The sequence below is a fragment of the Bos indicus x Bos taurus genome, chromosome 5 (genome assembly GCF_003369695.1).
Source record: "Bos indicus x Bos taurus breed Angus x Brahman F1 hybrid chromosome 5, Bos_hybrid_MaternalHap_v2.0, whole genome shotgun sequence".
Classification (NCBI taxonomy): Eukaryota; Metazoa; Chordata; class Mammalia; order Artiodactyla; family Bovidae; genus Bos; species Bos indicus x Bos taurus.
This window is the reverse complement of record NC_040080.1, coordinates 111,055,466-111,076,684: the sequence shown is the minus strand read 5'-3', so window position 1 is coordinate 111,076,684 and position 21,219 is coordinate 111,055,466. Positions and strand designations below refer to the sequence as shown.

Here is a 21,219-nt window from a genome sequence, read left to right as displayed (position 1 = left end):
TAAGATACGAAAAATACCTAACCAGTAATACCTCAGAACTGTTGAGGTCATCAAAACAAACAAAGTCTAAGAAACTGTCAGAATTTAGGGTGTAAGGAGGAGAAATAACAGCTAAATGTCATGTGCTACCGTAGAGTGGATCCTGGAACAGAGAAAGGACATTAGGGGAAAAGTGAGACTATTTGAACCAAGTATGAACTTCAGTAAATGATAATGCACCAATACGACTCATTAGTTGTTACAAATGCACCACACTAATGTCAGACATTAGTAACAGAGGGAAACGGGTGTGGGGGTATTCGAGTACTCTCTGTCATGTCTTCATAAGAATTCTGTCATCAAAACCTGCTCCAGAGCTTTTAGAAAGTTAAAACAAAAAAAAGTAATTCTTTAACTACCTCATAATATAAGAAAACAATTAACCCAAATAGACTTTAATTTTCTTTACTCATTGAGATGCAAGTTTGTGGATTTCCCATCACTGGCCAATTAAGGAGAAAATGCTATTCAATTTCTGGCTCCACAGAGAGTAAATTGAAAATTCAGTCTCCCTATGGACTACCCCACAGTACCTGTACACGCAAGAAAACAAAAACAAACCCATAACTCTGATGAAACATACATTTATTTGCTCCCATTAAGGTTTAAAGTTTAACAAAAATGCATTTCTGATACCAAAAAGCTTCAGGCAATAAGAGATCGACCTTAACACAGAAAAACAAAGATTTCATTTACAGACTCTTGGACTTAAGAATTCATTTGAGTTCCAGAGATAATACTAAACTAATAGGTTTATGTCAAGCTGCCAGTATCCATGCTGAGGCTTTTCCTGATATAATCTTTTGCAACATAAGCAACACTGAAAAGATCACTTTTTTCCCCCCACAAGTTCTTGTTATATTGCTTATACAATGTCCAAAAACAAAAGAAAGACCAAAGATCTTTGCTTAAAAATAGAAATGCATAATGCAAATTTGCAAGCTTTGACCTGCATCAGAATCATTTGAAGGGCTTGTTAAAACAGATTGTTGGGCCTCACCTCATTCTGTTGTTGGGTGGGGCCCAAGAATTTGTATTCTAACAGGTTTCTAAGTGAAGCCAAGGATACCAGTGTGGGGACCAGACTCTGAGAACCACTGGGAAAATATTTAATAGGACAGTGATTATGTCATAAAAGTATGTCATAGCAAAAGGTACAAAACACTGCTTTGTCACCTTGAGCAAATTAATCTCCCAATCTCTTTCTTGCGTAAGTTTAAGGAATCAAATAAATACAGCACTGAACACAATGCCTGGCATATATGGCTACCGAGTAACTAACCACCAAATGTTTTCACGATATATGAAATTGTTAAGGCACTAGAGGTCATGACTGACCCTTTTGCAATTCCATGGACTGCAGCCTACCGGGCTCCTCTATCCATGGACTTCTCCAGGTAAGAGAAGTATGGAGTGGGTTGCCATTTCCTTTTCCAGGGGATCTTCCTGACCTAGGGATCGAACCCAAGACTCCTGCAATGGCAGGCAGATTCTTTACCACTGAGCCACTCAGGATGCCCTATACGAAATTAGGGTTACAGTTATGTTCAAATTGTTAACTGAGTTACTCTGCTTAACAAAACTGAAGATATACTGCTCTCAAAAGAGTTACAAGAGGTACTCTTAGGCTTCTATTGATCATTAATTAGCATTCTGAAATGTCCATTCATTCAATTACAATTTTCACTGATTAACTGATTTACATCAAATAATAAATACGGTTAATGTGAAAATTACTGGCAAAATTTTACTTCAAGTTAGTGATGTTTCTGTCCTGAACTACTTATACATGAAACTTTCAATCTGCTACAAAAGGCTATAATTTTCCCAATTTTCTGAACACTTGTATAAGATGAATGTATTCTTACCAAAAGTGATTTGCAGGTTCTTCAAATGAACTTTCCTATGCCTCTAACTGATATCTTTGTTTATACTTCTGCACTACAAGAATAATAAAAGGAATCAGACACCTTTCTACTATTTTTCTTAAAAATTTGCTTCCATAAAGCTAAAATGTCCACTGATGACATCATTTACCTTTAATCATAGAAAATATTAATAGTTTACATTTTAAAGAAACACAAATATTTCCCTGGATAAAAGCCTATATGGTCATATAAACACTGTAAATTTCATGTCCCATAGTATATATCTAAACATGTACAGCAGCTGATCATATATGGATTGACTATAATTTATACTGAGTAGTTTTGCATACTTCAACACAGAATACAGTTAACATGAAAATTACTGGCATAATTTTCTTTAGTGATTTAAATCTACCTTTCCTAACTGGATCATATTCTTTTTTTTTTTTTTTCCATATGGCTCAACTGACACCAAGTAGCTTTCTCCTTTATTAAAAGCATCTTTATTCAGTCACAGTAGTTTTTTGGAAGTGACAGCTGAATTATGCATTTGATCCAGAATTAAGAGATACATTTTGCTTTCTTTTTAGCCTTATATGGTTAGACATCCAAAAAAGGGGGAGGGAGATTGTAAAGGGTATTATAACTATTTCTGTTTCTTTAACATAAAGGTTTAATATTACATAGTTCTTTCCAAGAAGCTGACCAGAAATAAAATGTAACCTCTTGTAGAAGTGGGAAGAGAAAACTAGAGGCATGAGATTAAAAAATTATGTAGGTAGTTTAAAGCTACTCATAGAATTGTGTGCACCCACTGAGTGAATCTAGAAGAGACAGAGAGAGAAAAAAAAGGGGGAGTGGGATTTGATGACGTCTAAGATAAAGGGCTCCAGTTCCAGTGCAGACTAGGAGACTTTGCAAAATTTTTTTAATAAACTTGCTAATGGAGCACATTCTTACATAAGGACTTGAGACATTATCTAAACAGCCTGACTGAAAGATGCCTGCTCACTTGTTAGACATCTATGACATTACTGAGAAGATTAATCTACAGTTCTAGAAGTAAAGACCGATTAGCCCGTGCAGGTGTATGAAGAATGACACATCAGGCAAAAGGTTCTGTAAACCATTTACAAAAAACAAACAAACAAACAAACAGACTGGATTTTTACGTTCCCAGATCTCTACTTATCTTTTCTAACTGTAAGGGACCTGAAATTCTTTGACCACCATCTGACTTAGTGGATGATAGATCCAAGTTTGGATTAAGAAATTATTTGTGTAGTTTCAAAACAAAGACAATTATGTGTACACTTCCTCACTATTTCAAAAAGCCCCACCACAAATATATTCAGATTTATTAATACTATATTTTTTTCTTTTAGAACACAATTCCTGCTACAATAATATTCTAAAGATTTTAAAGTATTACATATTGTTTCAGTAAGAGGCACAAAAGTTAATTAGAATATTAGCACTGTCCTTTAACTTTGAAAATAAAACTCAAGGTCAGGGTTTTACTGATGGTAGAGGAAAGAATAAAAAATTAACCAGTGTTAAAAATTAAATGAAAATTTACTTTTTTATTGAATATTTGTTATTTTCCATGCAAAGCATATTAGAAGTGAATCTTTATCATGTTGACTACCCCAGTAAAAACCTATGCAATGAGAATTATGAGAGTTGTCTACACAATACTAAAGTGATCAATAAATTATCAGATGCTTCTCTACAAATAATTGGATAACCTGAATTAGCTGATTTTTCAACAAAACAGTAAATTTTAGCTTTCATATGATCTTTACTAGTAACAGCAGACATCTTAGACTTAAATTTAGAAGAAAAGCATAACATTAAACACCCTGAATAGCATGGTCAAAACTTTCAAGAAACAAGTTCACCAAAAAAAAGTAATATACATCTATCAGGCATGCAGAAGGGGAAACAAAACAAGCATGTAATAAATGTCCATCAAGTGATCATCACTAATATTCTATTATTATCAAAGTGACTGCCAATATGTGAACTGTTTATTAGACTTAAATACCTAAAAACAAATCAGTAATCAATAATGTATACAGAAAAACTAACAAAATCACATTTGAATAGCATCAACTGTTGGGTGTATCTGACATACATTGAATTGTTTTTACTTCATTACTGCTCCAAATGCTTTAAAATGTTCTTTTCATAATATATAATTATCTGAAAGAAACATGGAAAGATACATCCCAATATGTTCAGTCTTTCCACCATTCAGTATATGCTGCAGCAAATTAAACAGTACCTATTATCCAGAGCTTAAATACAATGGCTGGATAATTAATACAAAATACTTTTGAATGAACTATTCAGATTAGACCAGCTACTGCTACTTATATACCATTACAGATTATACACTCTAGATATAAGTGCTGGTCCATGTCCATTTTTTGGAAACTTCTGTAATATCTAGAACTGTATACCCAGTTGACTAATAAATACTTGCTAAAAGAGTAAGTATGAAAATTTAACATACCCCTGTAACCATACCTTTTTCACATACTCAAACATAATTATTTGGGGGTGGGGGTGGGGATATGACTTTAATATGCTGTGAGATTCTAGCTAAGTAAACTAAAAAAAAACAACGTGGGCTCAGGTTTTCTTGGGCAATGATTCAAGCCTACACTGAGAATCAAAAGACCAACTTCTATACATCAGTGAGAAAACCAACAGCATGGGGGGAAGTGCCTTTGTTGAAGGATTTGATAAGCAAAGTGTTTGCTGTCTAACTAGTACTATGTCTTCAGTTCATTAAAACAACAAAAGAAAAGTGTCACTAGTTCTCAGATAAGTAATACTAGTTACAATCCTAATCAATGGGAAGTCCTTTGTTCATGAGAGCACAGTTCCAGTGCAAAAGAAAGTTTATTGTTACATATTAGGAATGGTTTAGATATAATAACATTTACCACCGACTTTACCATGTTATCTTAAAGGTCTAATTCCCAAATGCTAGTTCCTCCTCACTTAATAAATTCTCCTCAGTGAAAAGCTGGTATGTTTGTTTCTTGTGTTGCAAGATGAAAACACATGCCTGAATCTTATAACAGGTTATTAACAACATTATGAGTAGTTATTAAATAAGTGCCAATACTGCATGAACTTACTAGGTACTGAGTCAAGATCAAAGAATTACAAAAATACGAAAGATGACTATCACTATACATAGCAATATTGTCTAGGACATCCAATTGATCATCGAACCCAAAGTCCTTCCTATTGTGTCTTTCAGTGTTGAACATATGGACATTCTACTACATTGACTTGCATTGTTTTCCACAAAGTATTAGTGGACTTTAAAACTTACATCTTAGTTTCTAATTATAAAAATCCAGATTAATCCAGAAAATATAAACGACATGTAATTGAGGTAGGATTTTCACCTTTAGGAATACACTGCTTTCTACTGGAATTAAAAAGTTATTTTAAAAGATACACTGCTTCAGGTATCTACTGATGCTTAATTTTCTATGTCATAAGCTACTTGAGCAGGTTTGACAAGCTATTTACATTTAGTAAATTCCCTTAGAAATACACACCAGAAAGCCTTCCTCTTCCTCTCTAAAGATAAATGTAGTGCAATAAAATCAGTAACAATTTTAGAAAGATGAAACGATAACTTCAGTAATTCACAAGTTAATATATGCCAGAAATCAAGGAAGCAAGTCATGTCTATCCTAAAGATAATAAACTTATTGTTTGGAAAATAATATCATAAACACATACACTCTGGATATGCTTTATTATGCCACAAATTTCCAGGAAATATAAGAAATATTTCTGAATGGGACTAATAATTTCACAAAAACTAACACTTTATTGACAACAGTCAAGTATTTTAAGATAGTGTACATTTAAGTAACCTTTTAAAAATGTCAATGTTTTTTATAAAATTTAAAGGGAACCTGTAGCAGATCCTACTTTGCGTTTCAACATTCAGTGTCAAACCTGTATGTGATATATATGCACATTTTAAGGATGGAAGGGAAGACAGCACATGAACTGCTTTGCCAAAGTGGTCAGGCTCCTCCCTGCATCTGTACTACGTACCACTATGTAAAAAGTTCATCATTGCAAACGTTCCTGGTAAACTGAAATAAAGGGAAAATTTTTAAACGGCTTGGTCTTTAAAAGCATTAATACCTGGTATAAATTTAAAGAGGGAAATGAGATATTTCTTTACTTCCCAATGGGTTAAACAAAAAATTCAAAATACTTCTCTTATTTGGAGAATGAGTACACTAATATATTTTAAAGCTGGATACTGACAGCATTTTCACAATATCCAAACTACGGATGGGAAACAAGGCAATACTGATATTTCTGCCATACATCCAAGGGTAAAGAAAGGGAGATGAGGACTTCCCAGCCAAAGCCAGTGACTGAGCCTGGCACGCCACTTTGACAAGCGGGCAGCAAACCACTACTCCCACGCTGGGAATATTCTCCCAAAGGATGCCATTATGCAGTAATTCTACAACTATATCAAGTTTGGTAATCTATCAATGAACTTTTCGGTAAATATATATATATGGACATATGAGAAGTTTTCCAGAGACAAAGTTAATTATTAAATAAACTAAAGGGTGAAATAATGCTGATAGCTAAAATTATGTTAATTTCAGTGATTCCAATGGAAGTTATGGGGGGAAAGAGGCACGAGGAGCTGTCTGCAAATCGAAATTATGATCCAAATCACCACATGTTGAGCTTATTCTATCCAAGGTCTCAACTTAAACCTACCTAGAAGTGGTAACCTAGGAACTCCTTTTAAGCAATCCAGGTGACTCTGATGATTACTCAAGACTGAACTTCTGAAGTGGGGGACTGTGGCAGGCAAGAGGGTGCAATCTAGGCTACTGAAGAGAGTTTCAGAATTCAACATCTGATACTCACCATTTACTCTGCAATTTCCCTCCCTATCTTCTAACAGTGAATCATGTAGTGACATAGCAAGTGAAGAGTCGGTAGGTACCCAAAATGGATTTTACTATATTCAAGCTATTTACATACATTAACTGCTGTACTATTAGAGATTCAACATCAGACAGACCATTCTTAATGTATCTTAAAGGAGACAATTTCTTTACTCAACATGAAAACGTAACATAAAACAAGTCTAAATACTATTATTATTTGATCAAAGAGAAATTTTTCATAATTCTTCAAAATAATTCTGTTTTTAAAAATCCAAAGTTAAGAGGAAAGTCCTTAAATTTGAGGTAGGGGAATAATTTTCTCATATGAGAACAACGGTGTCACAGTGTTATCTGCCAAGTCAGAAACTAACAAAATATTTCAGTACTATTTCTGTTTATGTACTGCTTTGTTACTGTAAATATAAATGTTTTAAATGTGGATAAATATTTTGGTTTGATTCTAATGCATGTAGTTAAAAATATGAATTGTTTTTCTTATACAGTCACTGAAATTATATATAGTTTTTAGGCTTGATGAATAAACCACCTTTAAAATATTCCATGTTCACTTATAAACCTTGGAATAATTATAAAAAAAGGAGTACCTACATAAGAAATTATACATTAAAATTACAACTGTATGTTTTTCCAAAGTCAAAGTGATTTAAAATTTTTTTCAATATCTGAATACAAAATAGTACATTTTAATTTACTATATAGCACAATTCAAGTATTCTCTTCAATTTTATATTTAGCCAACTAGTACTTGATATTAAGTGACTTTTTCAGCTTTCCTTTTTAAAGATGACTGTTATAAAAGTGTGACTCCATGTTCTTCTAAATGCTTAGAATAAGCTAAAAGAAAAAATGACAGTAGCCAAAGACCTTTATGAAATATCATCAACATATAACAAGTTGCACACATCAGTAATAAGGCATTTGCAGGTAATTCCCCCAAAAGTATCTGAATTCATGTAAACAAACACTAGGTATATTCTTCGAGGGGGAAAACATACTACCATACATGCAATATATTCAGATGGTTGTGAGTTTAAACCATATAGTATTTGAATATCACACAAAACCAAAAGAGGCCTAACCTACCAGTTTAGTAACTAAAAGATGTTACTTATTCATGGAGTAAAAGGTTGATACTTTTTGAAACTGATAATGACAAAGAAATATTTTGAAAAGAAACACCCACTGTTTTCTAGAAATAAATATACATAGTTAGTTTAATGCATTACAGGATAGGAATATTGTCCTAGCATTAACATAACATTCAGTAGTTTTAAAATATTTTTCCACACTGAGCCTTGAATCTTCTACCTTGTTAGCTGCCCAACAACCTTCAAAAGAGTTTTATTCTCCTGCTTTAGTTGTTCATTTTCATCTTCTATGTCATCTAGGTCCTTTAGGAAACAAAAAGGAAAATAATACATACGTTTTTTAAATGCTTAAAAATATTCTGAAGGTGATTTAAAAAAACACTTCAAAATGCACATTCAAAGATAATTCATATAAACAATTAATTTGGATACATGGACTAGTTCTGAAAACAATTTCAGAAGGAATATGCGCCTCAGGTAAAGGCAGCATGCACTCTTAGACTCCTCACTGGCATCATGATAATGCAGGCCAGCTCTTGTCAGATCTTTCAGTTTTTAAAGAGAAGTCAGAAAGCAGAACTGTTTGTTGTGAACCTTCCAATTTCTAATAAAAAATGACAAGTCTTTAGTTAAAAAAAAATCCCTCCTTCCACAAATTGAGGGCTAAATACATATGCAGTCAGTAAGAGGTCTGGGGCCTCGGACTGCAAACGTGTGTCACATCAGGCATTAGGAAGGACCCAAGTACAAGTTCTATATAGACTTCCACCACCTTGGGTGATCTTAACAAGTGTTCATGTTGGGGAGTGAGACTCTGGGGAGGTGACATAACTGAGGCATACAGAAAAGGAGATCTGGGGCTTACCGAGTTGAGAGAAAGGTTTTCGAGTTTACAAAAATGCAAAAGCCACTATGTAATTACCCTCCAGCTTTAAAGCTATCAGATTCCAGGTCTCTGTTGCCTATATTAATCCCAGTGCCATAAATACAATCACTCGATAAATACAAAGACAATCCACTGTAATTTTTAGTTTGAAGAAACACGATTTCAAGGCAGACTATTTACTGATGGTTGGAAAAGCAGACATTTATAGATTTACCCTTGCAATTCAAAATACTAAACTTGGAGAGATAAATCTGAATTCTAAGCACACTATTGGACAGCAGCATTCTGATACATTTAGTATACTGTCTTTGAATTGAGTTCTAAAAGTACAAACACAGAATTTGTATTTACTCACAAACTAAATAAATGATATTAGGAAAGTAATTTGCTGAAAAAAAAAAAAAACAATAATAAAGATATGAGATTCCTTTTTAAAAGTACCACAACTGAGACCTATCTAAGATTTATCATTAAATGATAAAATAATACGTTCATATATCATTATTAGGTTATAAACTCTGTAAAGGCAGGTGTGTTATGCTTTTTAATAAACACAGTGCCTAAGACAGTGTCAGTACATCACAGAAGTCAAACATATTTGCAGATTTTATTAAATCACATTCTATAGCCAATAGAGGAATGCCCATGTTCTGAACCAAGATGAAAGGCAGTCATCAAGAATGAAAGAGCTTACTTAAAATTACACTATTGAATACCTGAAGGTCAATTACTGGCTCAGCATATAACTATGCAATTCCTATACCCGGCCTGAGTTTCAGTGTCCTCCTGTACACCCTACAGTTAATCCATGGAGCTGTATTAGAATGAGTCTGCACATAATGCAGCTTTCTATTTTCTCTGCTTTTAGAATTAGAGTTAAGACTGGATTAAGAATTTGTTCCTTTTTCCCCTGAAACAAATTTCTTTCCTCCATCTTATGTAAAGCCTTCAAAATAGGAAAACTACGAAATCACTTCTCATAACCATTACCTAAGTATGGCCTAGCATTAATACCTACTTCTTAAGCAGGAAGTAAATACTAGGGCTGAAAGGGAAAAAGTGTTATGACTAGTAGTAATAGAGAACTTGGAGTAAGGCTAAACCTAAAATGGGGGATGAATACGTATAACTGGGGCGGGCAAAAGTGGTCAAAATACCACAAAAACAGAGACACGTGGCGTTTCTTATAGCAAGAAAGAGCAATTTCAGTTCTTCTTTGAGGCAACTCTGCCAGTACTGTTGTACATGTTATGTGTGGTGCTGACCAAGCTGCCTCTTACATCCAGACTCCAACAAAACACAAAACAAATCCATTCACTGGTCCATTCCCAGAAGAATAATATAAATACAACTGATAATTGGCCAGAAGAATCAGTTTATGGAATGAAATGACAGTCCTGACGACCACAAATTACTGTGACATTAACAAAGGAATGAACTATTCAGTTCACATTATTAAATAAAATTACTTATTCATATTTCTGTATTTTCATCCAATTGAGAGGAAAAAACAAAACCATTAAAATGAAATATGTGAGTACTCACTCTATTTAACAAATCAATTTCTTCTTTGAGTTTTCCAATCATTTCTTCTTTATCTTGCATTAGTCTCACAAGTCTTAAGTTTTCTTGCCTCTCTCTTACCACCTCCTGGTACATAAAATTACAAAGCATTAATTGAGAAGTAACAAGTTGTTTCTAATCTTAAATAGAATACATCCACTAAATCTGGTGAAGTACCTTAGATATATGAAAATTTCCAGTGACTTTCTTAAGTCACTTGGGGAGGGAAGGAGGAACCCATCCCACAGAAAAGAACCAGGGAATGAGAGGAAACAGGATTGTAAAATATACTTCTGATTAAATCAATGTTTACCCAAGTTTTTAACAAATACCAATACTCAAATGGGCTTCCCTGGTGGCTCAGATGGTAAATGATCTGCATACAATGCAGGGACCTGGGTTGGGAAGATCCCTTGGCTAAGGGCATGGCAACCCACTCCAGTCTTCTTGCCTGGAGAATCCCCATGGACAGATGAGCCTGGCGGGCTACAGTCCATAGGGTTGCAAAGAGTCAGACATGGCTCAGCAATTAAGCACAATGACTTTAGCTCTTTAGTATCTCTTAATATTAAAGGACTAATACCCTGCTGAAGGAAATTCAAAACTTTTGTTCAAAACACAAAGTTTAAGATAAGGAGATTGCTCTGTGGAAAACAGAAAAATAGTGATCCTCCATTTTACTTTTGGCTCTGCCAGTTAATTGACAAATGGGTAAAATGAAGGAGCTGAAAATGATATTAGCTTTTAAACTTTTTTCCCCCTTAAACAATGCAGTGACTTCCCCAGCCATCCAGTAGTTAAGACCCTACACTTCTAACTGCAGGGAGTGTGGGTCTGATCCCTGGTTGGGGAAATTGAGATCCACCAAGCCGTGTACGGCCAAAACCAAAACAAACAAACAAAAAGAAACAATGCAACACCTTTTTCAGAGAAATCTTGCTTAGAATCCAGGACTTTAGGCTGGGTCAGCCATCTGAGAAGCAAAAGTGAAGCCGAACTGAAAAAGTCTCAGCCAGAATTTGGCTTCTTTCTTATGACCTCAGAGGAAAGCAGTCAGACAGTCTCATTAATCTGCTGCTGCCAACAACTCAGTCCAAACTTCTGTGAACTTTAAAAGCCTTTTTTGATGAACCCCCTTGAAAACTATTAAGACTTCCCAGATGGCTCGGAGGTAAAGAATCTGCATGCAATGCAGGAGATGCAGGTTCAATCCCTGGGTCAGGAAGATCCCCTGGAGGAGAAAATGGCAACCCATTGCAGTATTCTTGCCTAACAAACCCAAGGATGGAGAAGCAGTTGAAAGGGTTACAAAGAGTCAGACACAACTGAGCGACTGAGCATGCACAGACTTGAAAACTAGTATACTATATATCCCTTAAAGTTTTTCAATTTAAACTCACAGAAACTAGTGTTAAAGTTCAAATGTGAACTAAAAATAATCATAATGTTATAAAAAAGAGTAAAATTCAATCTCTACTTAAAGCAACTTTTATCTTACAAGGAATAATTTCAATTCAACAAGATATGCTTTGAACAATCAGAAAGTAATTCAGCACCATTATTAATTTTAGAGATTGAATGTCTACAGAACAAACTTGAAAACCCATGGTTAATAAATTAATGCCAATATTCATTTGACATGTTCTCAAGTGTTAGTCACTCAGTCATGTCCGACTCTTGATGACTCCATGGACTGTGGCCCGTCAGGCTCCTCTGTCCATTGAGTTCTCCAGGCAAGAATACTGGACTGGGTAGCCATTCCCTTCTCCAGCGTGGACCTTCCTGACCCAGGGATGAAATCCACAGTTCCTTCATTGCAGGCCGATTCTTTACTGTCTGAGCCACAAAGATACTCTTAAACAGGTTTACTCTTAAAATCGTTGTAGACATCACAGCGGCTCTAGGCTCTAACTCAGAACATAGAGGAAAGTCTACAAACTGAATAGAGTATGTAATAATAAACATACAGTGGTACACACTGCTAGCATATGCTTCCAACCGTTTCAAAGGTGAAGACTGTGTTCAATATATTAGTATTAAAGACAACTCTTGGCAGAATGAGAGGAGCCATTAAATACTAAGCAATTCAAGAACTGACTCCATTTCTAAAAGTTTTAACATCAACAGAACTGGATAGAACAGCACTAAGAAATCAGAAAATGCTTAGCCACTATGCATCTAGGAAATACATAATTAAGACTGATTCAAAGCTGCTGTTTGACTACACGTACAAGTACCAATGAACACTAACAGTATCTCCCATCATGCCCCTCATTTTCTTCCCTTTCCTGGTACTGCCTCATCCTTACACATTTCAATTTTTCTCTCTCAGCTGCTATGAAAGTGAAAAAGGAATCCTAATGGTATATTAATTTCATAGATCTTAAATAATTTGTAATTCATACCTTTTCAAGATCTTCAATTTTCTTTTCCAATGTGCTGCTACTTGAGACCAAATTACCTGAAGCATTTGCATCCCTGTTATACCTGCTGAATCCACTTCTATCTGTTCGGGGAAATCTACTTGAGACATCTTCTTCAGAGGCGGTGGTTGTGCTATGGAAATTAAAAAGATACACATTTTTTTAAAGATACCTCATATTCAGCAGGAAGAGTGCAAAGAGTATTTTCTATTTACCATAAACAATTACCATTCCCCTGAGGACACATGATTATGATAGCCAAATTATTTATAATTATAGAAGTTAATCATTATTTCAATATAATAAAAATACAAAAAAATTAATTCTTTTGACTCATCTGTCTACTGAGAAGCTGCTAAGTACCAGACATTGTTTTGAGCACTGAGGGTGGAACAAGGAAGCACAGACATGGACTGTGACTTTCACAGAACTTCCCGGTAACAAGAACACGATCAATGACAATAAACCAAGACAACCATCACAGTAAGGTTAAGCGTAAGGTACTCTGAGAACTATGAGAGGGGACCTAATGCAGACTAGTAGAAATGTGTGAAGTAGTGAAGAACTACTTTCTTTCTCCTTTTATTTTTAAATTCCATTACATCATGGGCCAATATTTTAGTAAGATCAAGTAGAATTGAATTGGAAAGATAAAAGTGAAAAACATCATACAAAATGTATGCCTAAATGTTGCAATAGATTCAGACCCGTAAAATTATATTTCAGTAATAGGATAAACAAGAAAAAGAATTACATGAAAATGAGTCATCATCATTGGAAGTATGCATATAGGCAATTATTATTTAAAAACAGCTGTCAAACTGGCAACTTCTGTCATTTTGTAATTCTTAATTATTTAACCAAAATTTATCAGTGAAATAGCAATTCTTCATATTAAACAGCAATTCATACTCTGAACTAATAGTATGTAAGTCTTTAATATAATAAGCTTCCTTCTTATTTTTTTGCATTAGTTATCTATTACTGCATAAAAAATTATGCCAAAATTTAGTGGCTTGAAACAACACAATTATTTGACAGCTTCTGTTGGTCAGGAATCTGGAAGCACATTAGCTGGGTGTTTATATTTCAGGGTCTCTTATGAGGTTTTAGTCAAGACGTTGGTCAGGACTACAGTCATCTGAAGGCTTGCCTGGTCTGGAGGAGAATTTGGCTGTAAGCTCATTCACAGGACTGATGGCAAAACGCCTCAGTTTCAAACCGGCAACTGGTCAAAAGCCTCAGTTACTCAGTATGTGGGCTTCTCTACTGGGTTGTTCACAAGACAGCTGCTTCCAGAGACAAAGTGACACAACCACCAAGACACACTGCAGTCTCTTGTGACCGAAGCTCACAAGTGACACACTACCACGTCAGCCCTGCGTGGGATGTGGGAAAGGATTACATACGGTAAAAACACTGGGAGGCAGAGCTTCCTGGGGGCTTTCGTGGAGACTAGAATCATTCTTGCTCATCAACCTACTCTAGCTTAGACTGATGACAATGCTGATCACAAAGGGTAAAGTATATCTAAACTACCTCTATGATTTAATAGCATTCACAATAGAAAAATTAGTTTCACCAATGTATACTGACCAGAAGAGACTTCAAAGCGATTTGAGCAAGCTCAGGATACTCATTATTATCCACTATGCAGAAAATGACACTTTTCAAAATTTGTCCCCAATCCTTTACTGGTAGCCAGTTCTAATCATTTATCTATCAAAATTATTGCTAAATCTGAGACAATTTTTGATGAAAATAATAGAATTCTGATCCATTAACTCCCTATGCAAGGGTTTTCTTTTGATGGAAAATAAAATTCAAAGTGTATCTTATCAAATTTGTAAGGTAATGGATTATAACATTTTGCAAATGTGCAATACTAAAATCATCACTTACTTACTGATGTATTGGAGAATGAACCATAACAATTTGAAAAATCTTTCCCCCCCAAATTTCTAACTTTCATTTTTTTTCTTTGTCTTTATGTAACACTAAAAATATGGCATTTCTTTCTTGCACAAAAGGCTAATTAATATCATTTTTTTTTTTAAAGAATGATGCTATCAGACAAATAAGTCTCATACACATATTTAAAAGGCTGGGGATCAAACTAGTTTCCTCTTTTAAAACTGAAATATTTCTAGTTGTTCAGTTGCTCAGTCGTGTCTGACTCTTTGCAATCCCATGGACTGTGGCACGCCAGACTTCCCTGTCCTTCACCAACTCCCAGAGCTTGCTCAAACTCATGTCCATTTAGTCAATGATGTCATCCAACCATCTCATCCTCTGTCGTCTCCTCCTCCTGCCTTCAATCTTTCCCAGCATTAGGGTCTTTTCTAATGAGTTGGCTCTTCACGTCAGGTGGCCAAAGTACTGGAGCTTCAGCTTCAGCATCAGTTCTTCCAATGAATATTCAGGGTTGATTTCCTTTAGGATTGACTGGTTTGATCTCCTTGCTGTCCAAGGGACTCTCAAAAGTCTTCTCCAACACCACAGTTCAAAAGCATCAATTCTTCAGCGCTCAGCCTTCTTTATGGTCCAACTCTCCCATCCATATGTGACTACTGGAAAAATCACAGATTTAACTAACGGACCTTTGTTGGCAAAGTGATGTCTCTGCTTTTTGATATGCTGTCTAAATTTGTCATAGCTTTCCTTCCAAGGAGCAAGTGTCTTTTAATTTCACGGCTGCAGTCACCATCTGCAGTGATTCTGAAGCCCAAGAAAATAAGTCCGTCACTGTTCCCATTGTTTCCCCATCTATTTGTCATGAACTGATGGGACCAGATGCCTTGACCTTTGTTTTCTGAATGTTGAGTTTTAGGCCAACTTCTTCATTCTCCTCTTTCACTTTTATCAAGAGGCTCTTTAGTTCCTCTTCGATTTCGGTCATAATGGTGGTGTTATCTGTGTATCTGAGGTTATTGACATTTATCCTAGCTATCTTCATTCCAGCTTGGGCTTCATCCAGCCCGACATTTTGCATGATGTACTCTGTATATAAGTTAAATAAGCAGGGTGACAATATACAGCCTTGACGGACTCCTTTTCCTAATTGGAACCAGTCTGTTGTTCCATGTCCAGTTCCAACTGTTGCTTCCTGACCTGCATACAGGTTTCTCAAGAGGCAGGTCAGGTGGTCTGGTATTCCCATCTCTTTCAGAAATTTCCACAGTTGGTTGTGATCCACAGAGTCAAAGGCTTTAGCATAGTCAATGAAGCAGAAGTAGATGTTTTTCTGGAATTCTCTTGCTTCTTCTATGATGGGATGTTGGCAATTTGATCTCTGGTTCCTCTACCTTTTCGAAATCCAGCTTGATCATCTGAAGTTCTTGGTTCACGTACTATTGAAGCCTGGCTTGGAGAATTCTCAGCATTACTTTGCTAGCATGAGAAATGAGCACAACTGTGCGGTAGTTTGAGTGTTCTTTGGCACTGCCTTTTTTGGGGATTAGAATGAAGACTGAAGTATAGCTGATTTATAAAACCTGGTTTTTGCTTGTAAAAACATGAAGTTCATCCCAAAAGTCAAACACTTTTGTCAGAATGTTTCCCTCTAAAAATCACTGTATACGTCAGCATAGGGTAACAGTTCATATCTTTTAATTTTCTTTAAACCACAACTTTAATGTATCAGCGTCTCAGTAATTCATGCCTGTAGTGACTGTTTATCTCAGCCGGCCTAACCAGACTTTGTCAATGAAAGCAGGAGACATTTATCTGTGCTCTGGCACAGGCTGCAACACTGCTCCCTGTCACTGTCTCTATCTAATCAGAACACACTCCTGCAAAACAAACAAACATTCCAAACCGCATCTGTTGGTCCTTCAAAGTTTTATATACTTCACAGCAAGCACTGTTTGTCAACAAAGAAAATGAAAAGTAACTTCTTTCTTCACATTACTGTTATGTCAGCAAAATCAAGGTATTGATCATACTGTAACAAAAATTCCTGTTATCCTGCTTTGTCAAAGAATTGGTCTTCTGTATCCCTAAATATAACAAATTATGGCATAGCTGAGAAGCATTACATGAACTATCTACTTTGCTACAGACTCATCCAACAACTTCCAGCAAACATCTTTCACTTTTCATACCTAGTTTTTAATGTCAGCAACCTGAAGTCAGACTGGAAAAGAAACTCACAAAACACTAATGAAATCCTGATGATCTGCTTCTGTCAGCTTCTTAACTGTGACAGTCTTTCTTTCAAATAAGACATTTGTGGTTGTGAATGTAACGCCGTGCATGTAAATGCCACTTAAATTTGGTGGTTTTATTGTTTCAGCAGCCAGTACATTACTGCAAATAATCCCACTATGGTTTTCAGTTCAGTTCAGTTCAGTCGCTCAGTTGTGTCCTACTCTTTGTGACCCCATGAATTGCAGCACGCCAGGCCTCCCTGTCCATCACCAACTCCCGGAGTTCACTCAGACTCACGTCCATCGAGTCAGTGATGCCATCCAGCCATCTCACCCTCTGTCGTCCCCTTCTCCTCCTGCCCCCAATCCCTCCCAGCATCAGAGTCTTTTCCAATGAGTCAACTCTTCGCATGAGGTGGCCAAAGTACTGGAGTTTCAGCTTTAGCATCAGTCCTTCCAAAGAAATCCCATGGCTGATCTCCTTTAGAATGGACTGGTTGGATCGCCTTGCAGTCCAAGGGACTCTCAAGAGTCTTCTTCAACATCACAGTTCAAAAGCATCAATTCTTTGGCGCTCAGTTTTCTTCACAGTCCAGCTCTCACATCCATACATGCTGCTGCTGCTAAGTCGCTTCAGTCGTGTCCGACTCTGTGCGACCCCATAGACGGCAGCCCACCAGGCTTCCCTGTCCCTGGGATTCTCCAGGCAAGAACAGTGGAGTGGATTGCCATTTCCTTCTCCAATGCGTGAAAGTAAAAAGTGAAAGTGAAGTCGCTCAGTCGTGTCTGACTCTTAGCAACCCCATGGACTGCAGCCAACCAGGCTCCTCCATCCATGGATTCTCCAGGCAAGAGTACTGGAGTGGGGTGCCATTGCCTTCTCCGTACATGACCACAGGAAAAACCATAGCCTTGACTAGACGGACCTTTGTTGGCAAAGTACTGTCTTTGCTTTTCAATATGCTATCTAGGTTGGTCATAACTTTTCTTCCGAGGAGTAAGCATCTTTTAATTTCATGGCTGCAGTCGCCATCTGCAGTGATTTTGGAGCCCAAAAAAATAAAGTCTGACACTGTTTCCACTGTTTCCCCATCTACTTCCCATGAAGTGATGGGACCAGATGCCATGATCTTCGTTTTCTGAATGTTGAGCTTTAAGCCAACTTTTTCACTCTCCTCTTTTACTTTCATCAAGAGGCTTTTGAGTTCCTCTTCACTTTCTGCCATAAGGGTGGTTTTAGCACCTCCCTATCAATAATGGCTAAAAACTGAACTCACTATAGGAGGGATACTTCTTCTCAACAAAACAAGTACAAACTCTTTTGGTCTGTATCTCTTTGAAATTACTTCCATCATTATCATACTTTGGTCTACTACTTCTGTCACATTCAAAAAAGATGTATCTTTTCTTTTAAAAAGTCTAATAAAGTTTGTTTTATCCTAAGTAAATTAAGATTAAAAATAAAGAATGTAAAATTTACTTCTTAGATTTAGATAATACTAACAAAAGCAGAAACTGAAAAGAATAAAAAAAGATTTTTAGCTTTTACTTATTTATTTTAAGTATATGTCTACTTCTTAATTGTTTTATTTATGGAACAAGAATATGTCTGATTAAATTTAACACAAGATTTCTAAGGTAAATATATCTTCACATTTTCTTCAATTCTTACACATTTTGGTTTACAAATGACAAACATAAAAATGTTGGAGAAGGAAATGGCAACCCACTCCAGTGTTCTTGCCTGGAGAATCCCAGGGACGGGGAGGCCTGGTAGGCTGCCATCTATGGGGTCACACAGAGTCAGACATGACTGAACTGACTTAGCAGCAGCAGCAGCAACATAAAAATAACACAGGCATAGCAGAATATACATTCTTTACTAGCTTGCAAGATGACCAAGATAAACCAAACTCTGGGTCATAAAACCCACCATCACAAATTTAAAAGATTAGAAATCATATTGTGCCTGGTCTTAGAGCACAATGGAATTAGACCAGAACTAATAACAGAAAGATAACTGGACAACTCCCGAATAACATGGAGATTAAACAATGCACTTCTAAATAACACATGGGTCAAAGAAGAAATCTCAAGAGAAATTTTAAAGTATTTTGAACAAAACAAAAAAAAATTTACAACTTATCATCTGTGGAATGCAGTGAAAGTAGTGCTTAGAAAGGAACGTGTACACTGAACGCATGTATTAGAAAAGACAGATCTAAAATCAATACTCTAAGTTTCTACCCTAGGAAACTAGGAAAGAAAGAGCATTTTAAATCCAAAATAAGCAGATAAAAGAATAACAAGAACTAGAGCAGAAATTAATGAAACTGAAAACAAGAAACCAATACAGAATAATCAAAGAACCAGTAACTATTTCTTTAAAAATATCAACAAAACCAACAGGCCTATAGCCAAGCTAAGAAAAAGAGAGGACACAGACTACCAACAGAAATGAAAGAGGGATATCACTGAAGATTCCATGGACATGCAAATAATAATAAAGTAATACTCTGACCACAAATTTGATAACCTCGATGAAACAGATCAATTGCTTGGAAGCTACAATCTGCCAAAATTCACACAAGAAACAAATAATTTCAATAGGCTGGTATGTATTAAAGAAATTAAATCAATAATTAATAACTTTGCAAAATAGAAAGTATCAGGCCCAGATGGGTTCACTAGTGAATCCATCCAAAATCTAAGGAAGAAATTATACAGATTACTAAAATCTCTTTCAGAAGTAAAAATAGCAGGAATACATTTTAATTTATGAGGCCAGCATTACTCTAATACCAAAATCAGACAGATACCATAAGAAAACTAAAAAATAAAGATTAAGATCTCTCATGAACACTGATGCAAAAATCCTCAACAAAATATTTGCACATTGAATTTGAGAATGTATAGAAAAAAATTATCCACCAAAAATCAAATGGCATTTATTCAAGGCTGATTCTGTTTAAAAAAACACACATATACACAATTATGTAATCTATTGCAGTAACAGGCTAAAGAAGGATCACATGTCACACAGACACAGAAAAAGCATTTGACAAAATCTAACATCTATATGGCTTCCCTGGTAGCTTGGACGGTAAAGCATCTGCCTACAATGCCTACAATGCGGGAGACCCAGGTTCAATCCCTGGGTCGGGAAGATCCCCTGGAGAAGGAAATGGCAACCCACTCCAGTATTCATGCCTGGAAACTCCCAAGGACGGAGGAGCCTATAACATCTATATATGATTAAAAAAAAAAAAAAAATACAACTAAGCACAGAAAGGAATTTCCTAAACCTGATAAAGAATATCTACACACACACACAAACACACACACAAACCTACATCATACCTAGTGGTGAGACACTCAAAGCTTTCCTGCTATGATCAACAAGGCAAGAATGTCTCCCTTCACCAACTCCTTTTCAGTATCTTACTGGAAGTCTAGGTAATACAATAAGAAAAGGAAATAAAAGGTATACAGACGGGGAAGGAAGAGATAAAACTGCCTTTGTTCACAGATGATATGATCACCTATGGAGAAAATGTGAAAGGACCAACACAAAAAAATTCCTGAAATGAATAAGTAATTATAGCTAGTCTGCAAGACATAAGGCTAATACACAAAAGTCAATCCCTTTCCTACACACTAGAAATGAACAAGTGAGATCTGAAATTTAAAACAACACATTTACATTAGCTCTCTACAAAATGAGATACTTCTGTATAAATCTGACAAAATGTATAACATCTATATGAGGAAAAGAACAAAAACTGATGAAAGACACCAAAGAAGAACTAAGTAAATGGAGAAACCAGTTAGTGGACAGGAAGAGTCAATGTTGGTACGTGCCACTTCTTCCCAACTTTGATTTCCCATCGATCTCTTGGCTCAATGCAAGCCCAATCAAAATCCTAACAAGCTGGAGAAGGAAATGGCAACCTACTCCAGTGTTCTTGCCTGGAGAATCCCAGGGACGGGGGAGCCTGGTGGGCTGCCGTCTACAGAGTCGGACACGACTGAAGCGACTTAGCAGTATACATTTGTGTGGGCAAGGGGCATATGGCAAATTTCTGTACCTTCTTAGCAGTTTTGCTGTGAATCTTAAACTCAGAAAACTAACTCAAAAACAAAAAGTAAGAAAATGCATAACACTGGAAAATAGACTCAGCCTGTGGTATTAATGTGGGAACCATCTTCATTACTGAGG

General features: G+C 36.0%; 1 protein-coding gene across 1 annotated transcript in view; it reads right to left on the bottom strand.

The window, feature by feature from the left end:
* Positions 1-607: 607 nt before the first annotated feature.
* The window catches only part of PAWR (pro-apoptotic WT1 regulator), a 128,080-nt gene continuing 107,468 nt past the window's right edge, over positions 608-21,219 (bottom strand). The window contains 3 exon segments of the mRNA XM_027543293.1: positions 608-8,283; positions 10,412-10,516; positions 12,835-12,985. Of these exon segments, the coding sequence (XP_027399094.1) occupies positions 8,197-8,283; positions 10,412-10,516; positions 12,835-12,985 (343 nt within the window). The 3' untranslated portion in view covers positions 608-8,196.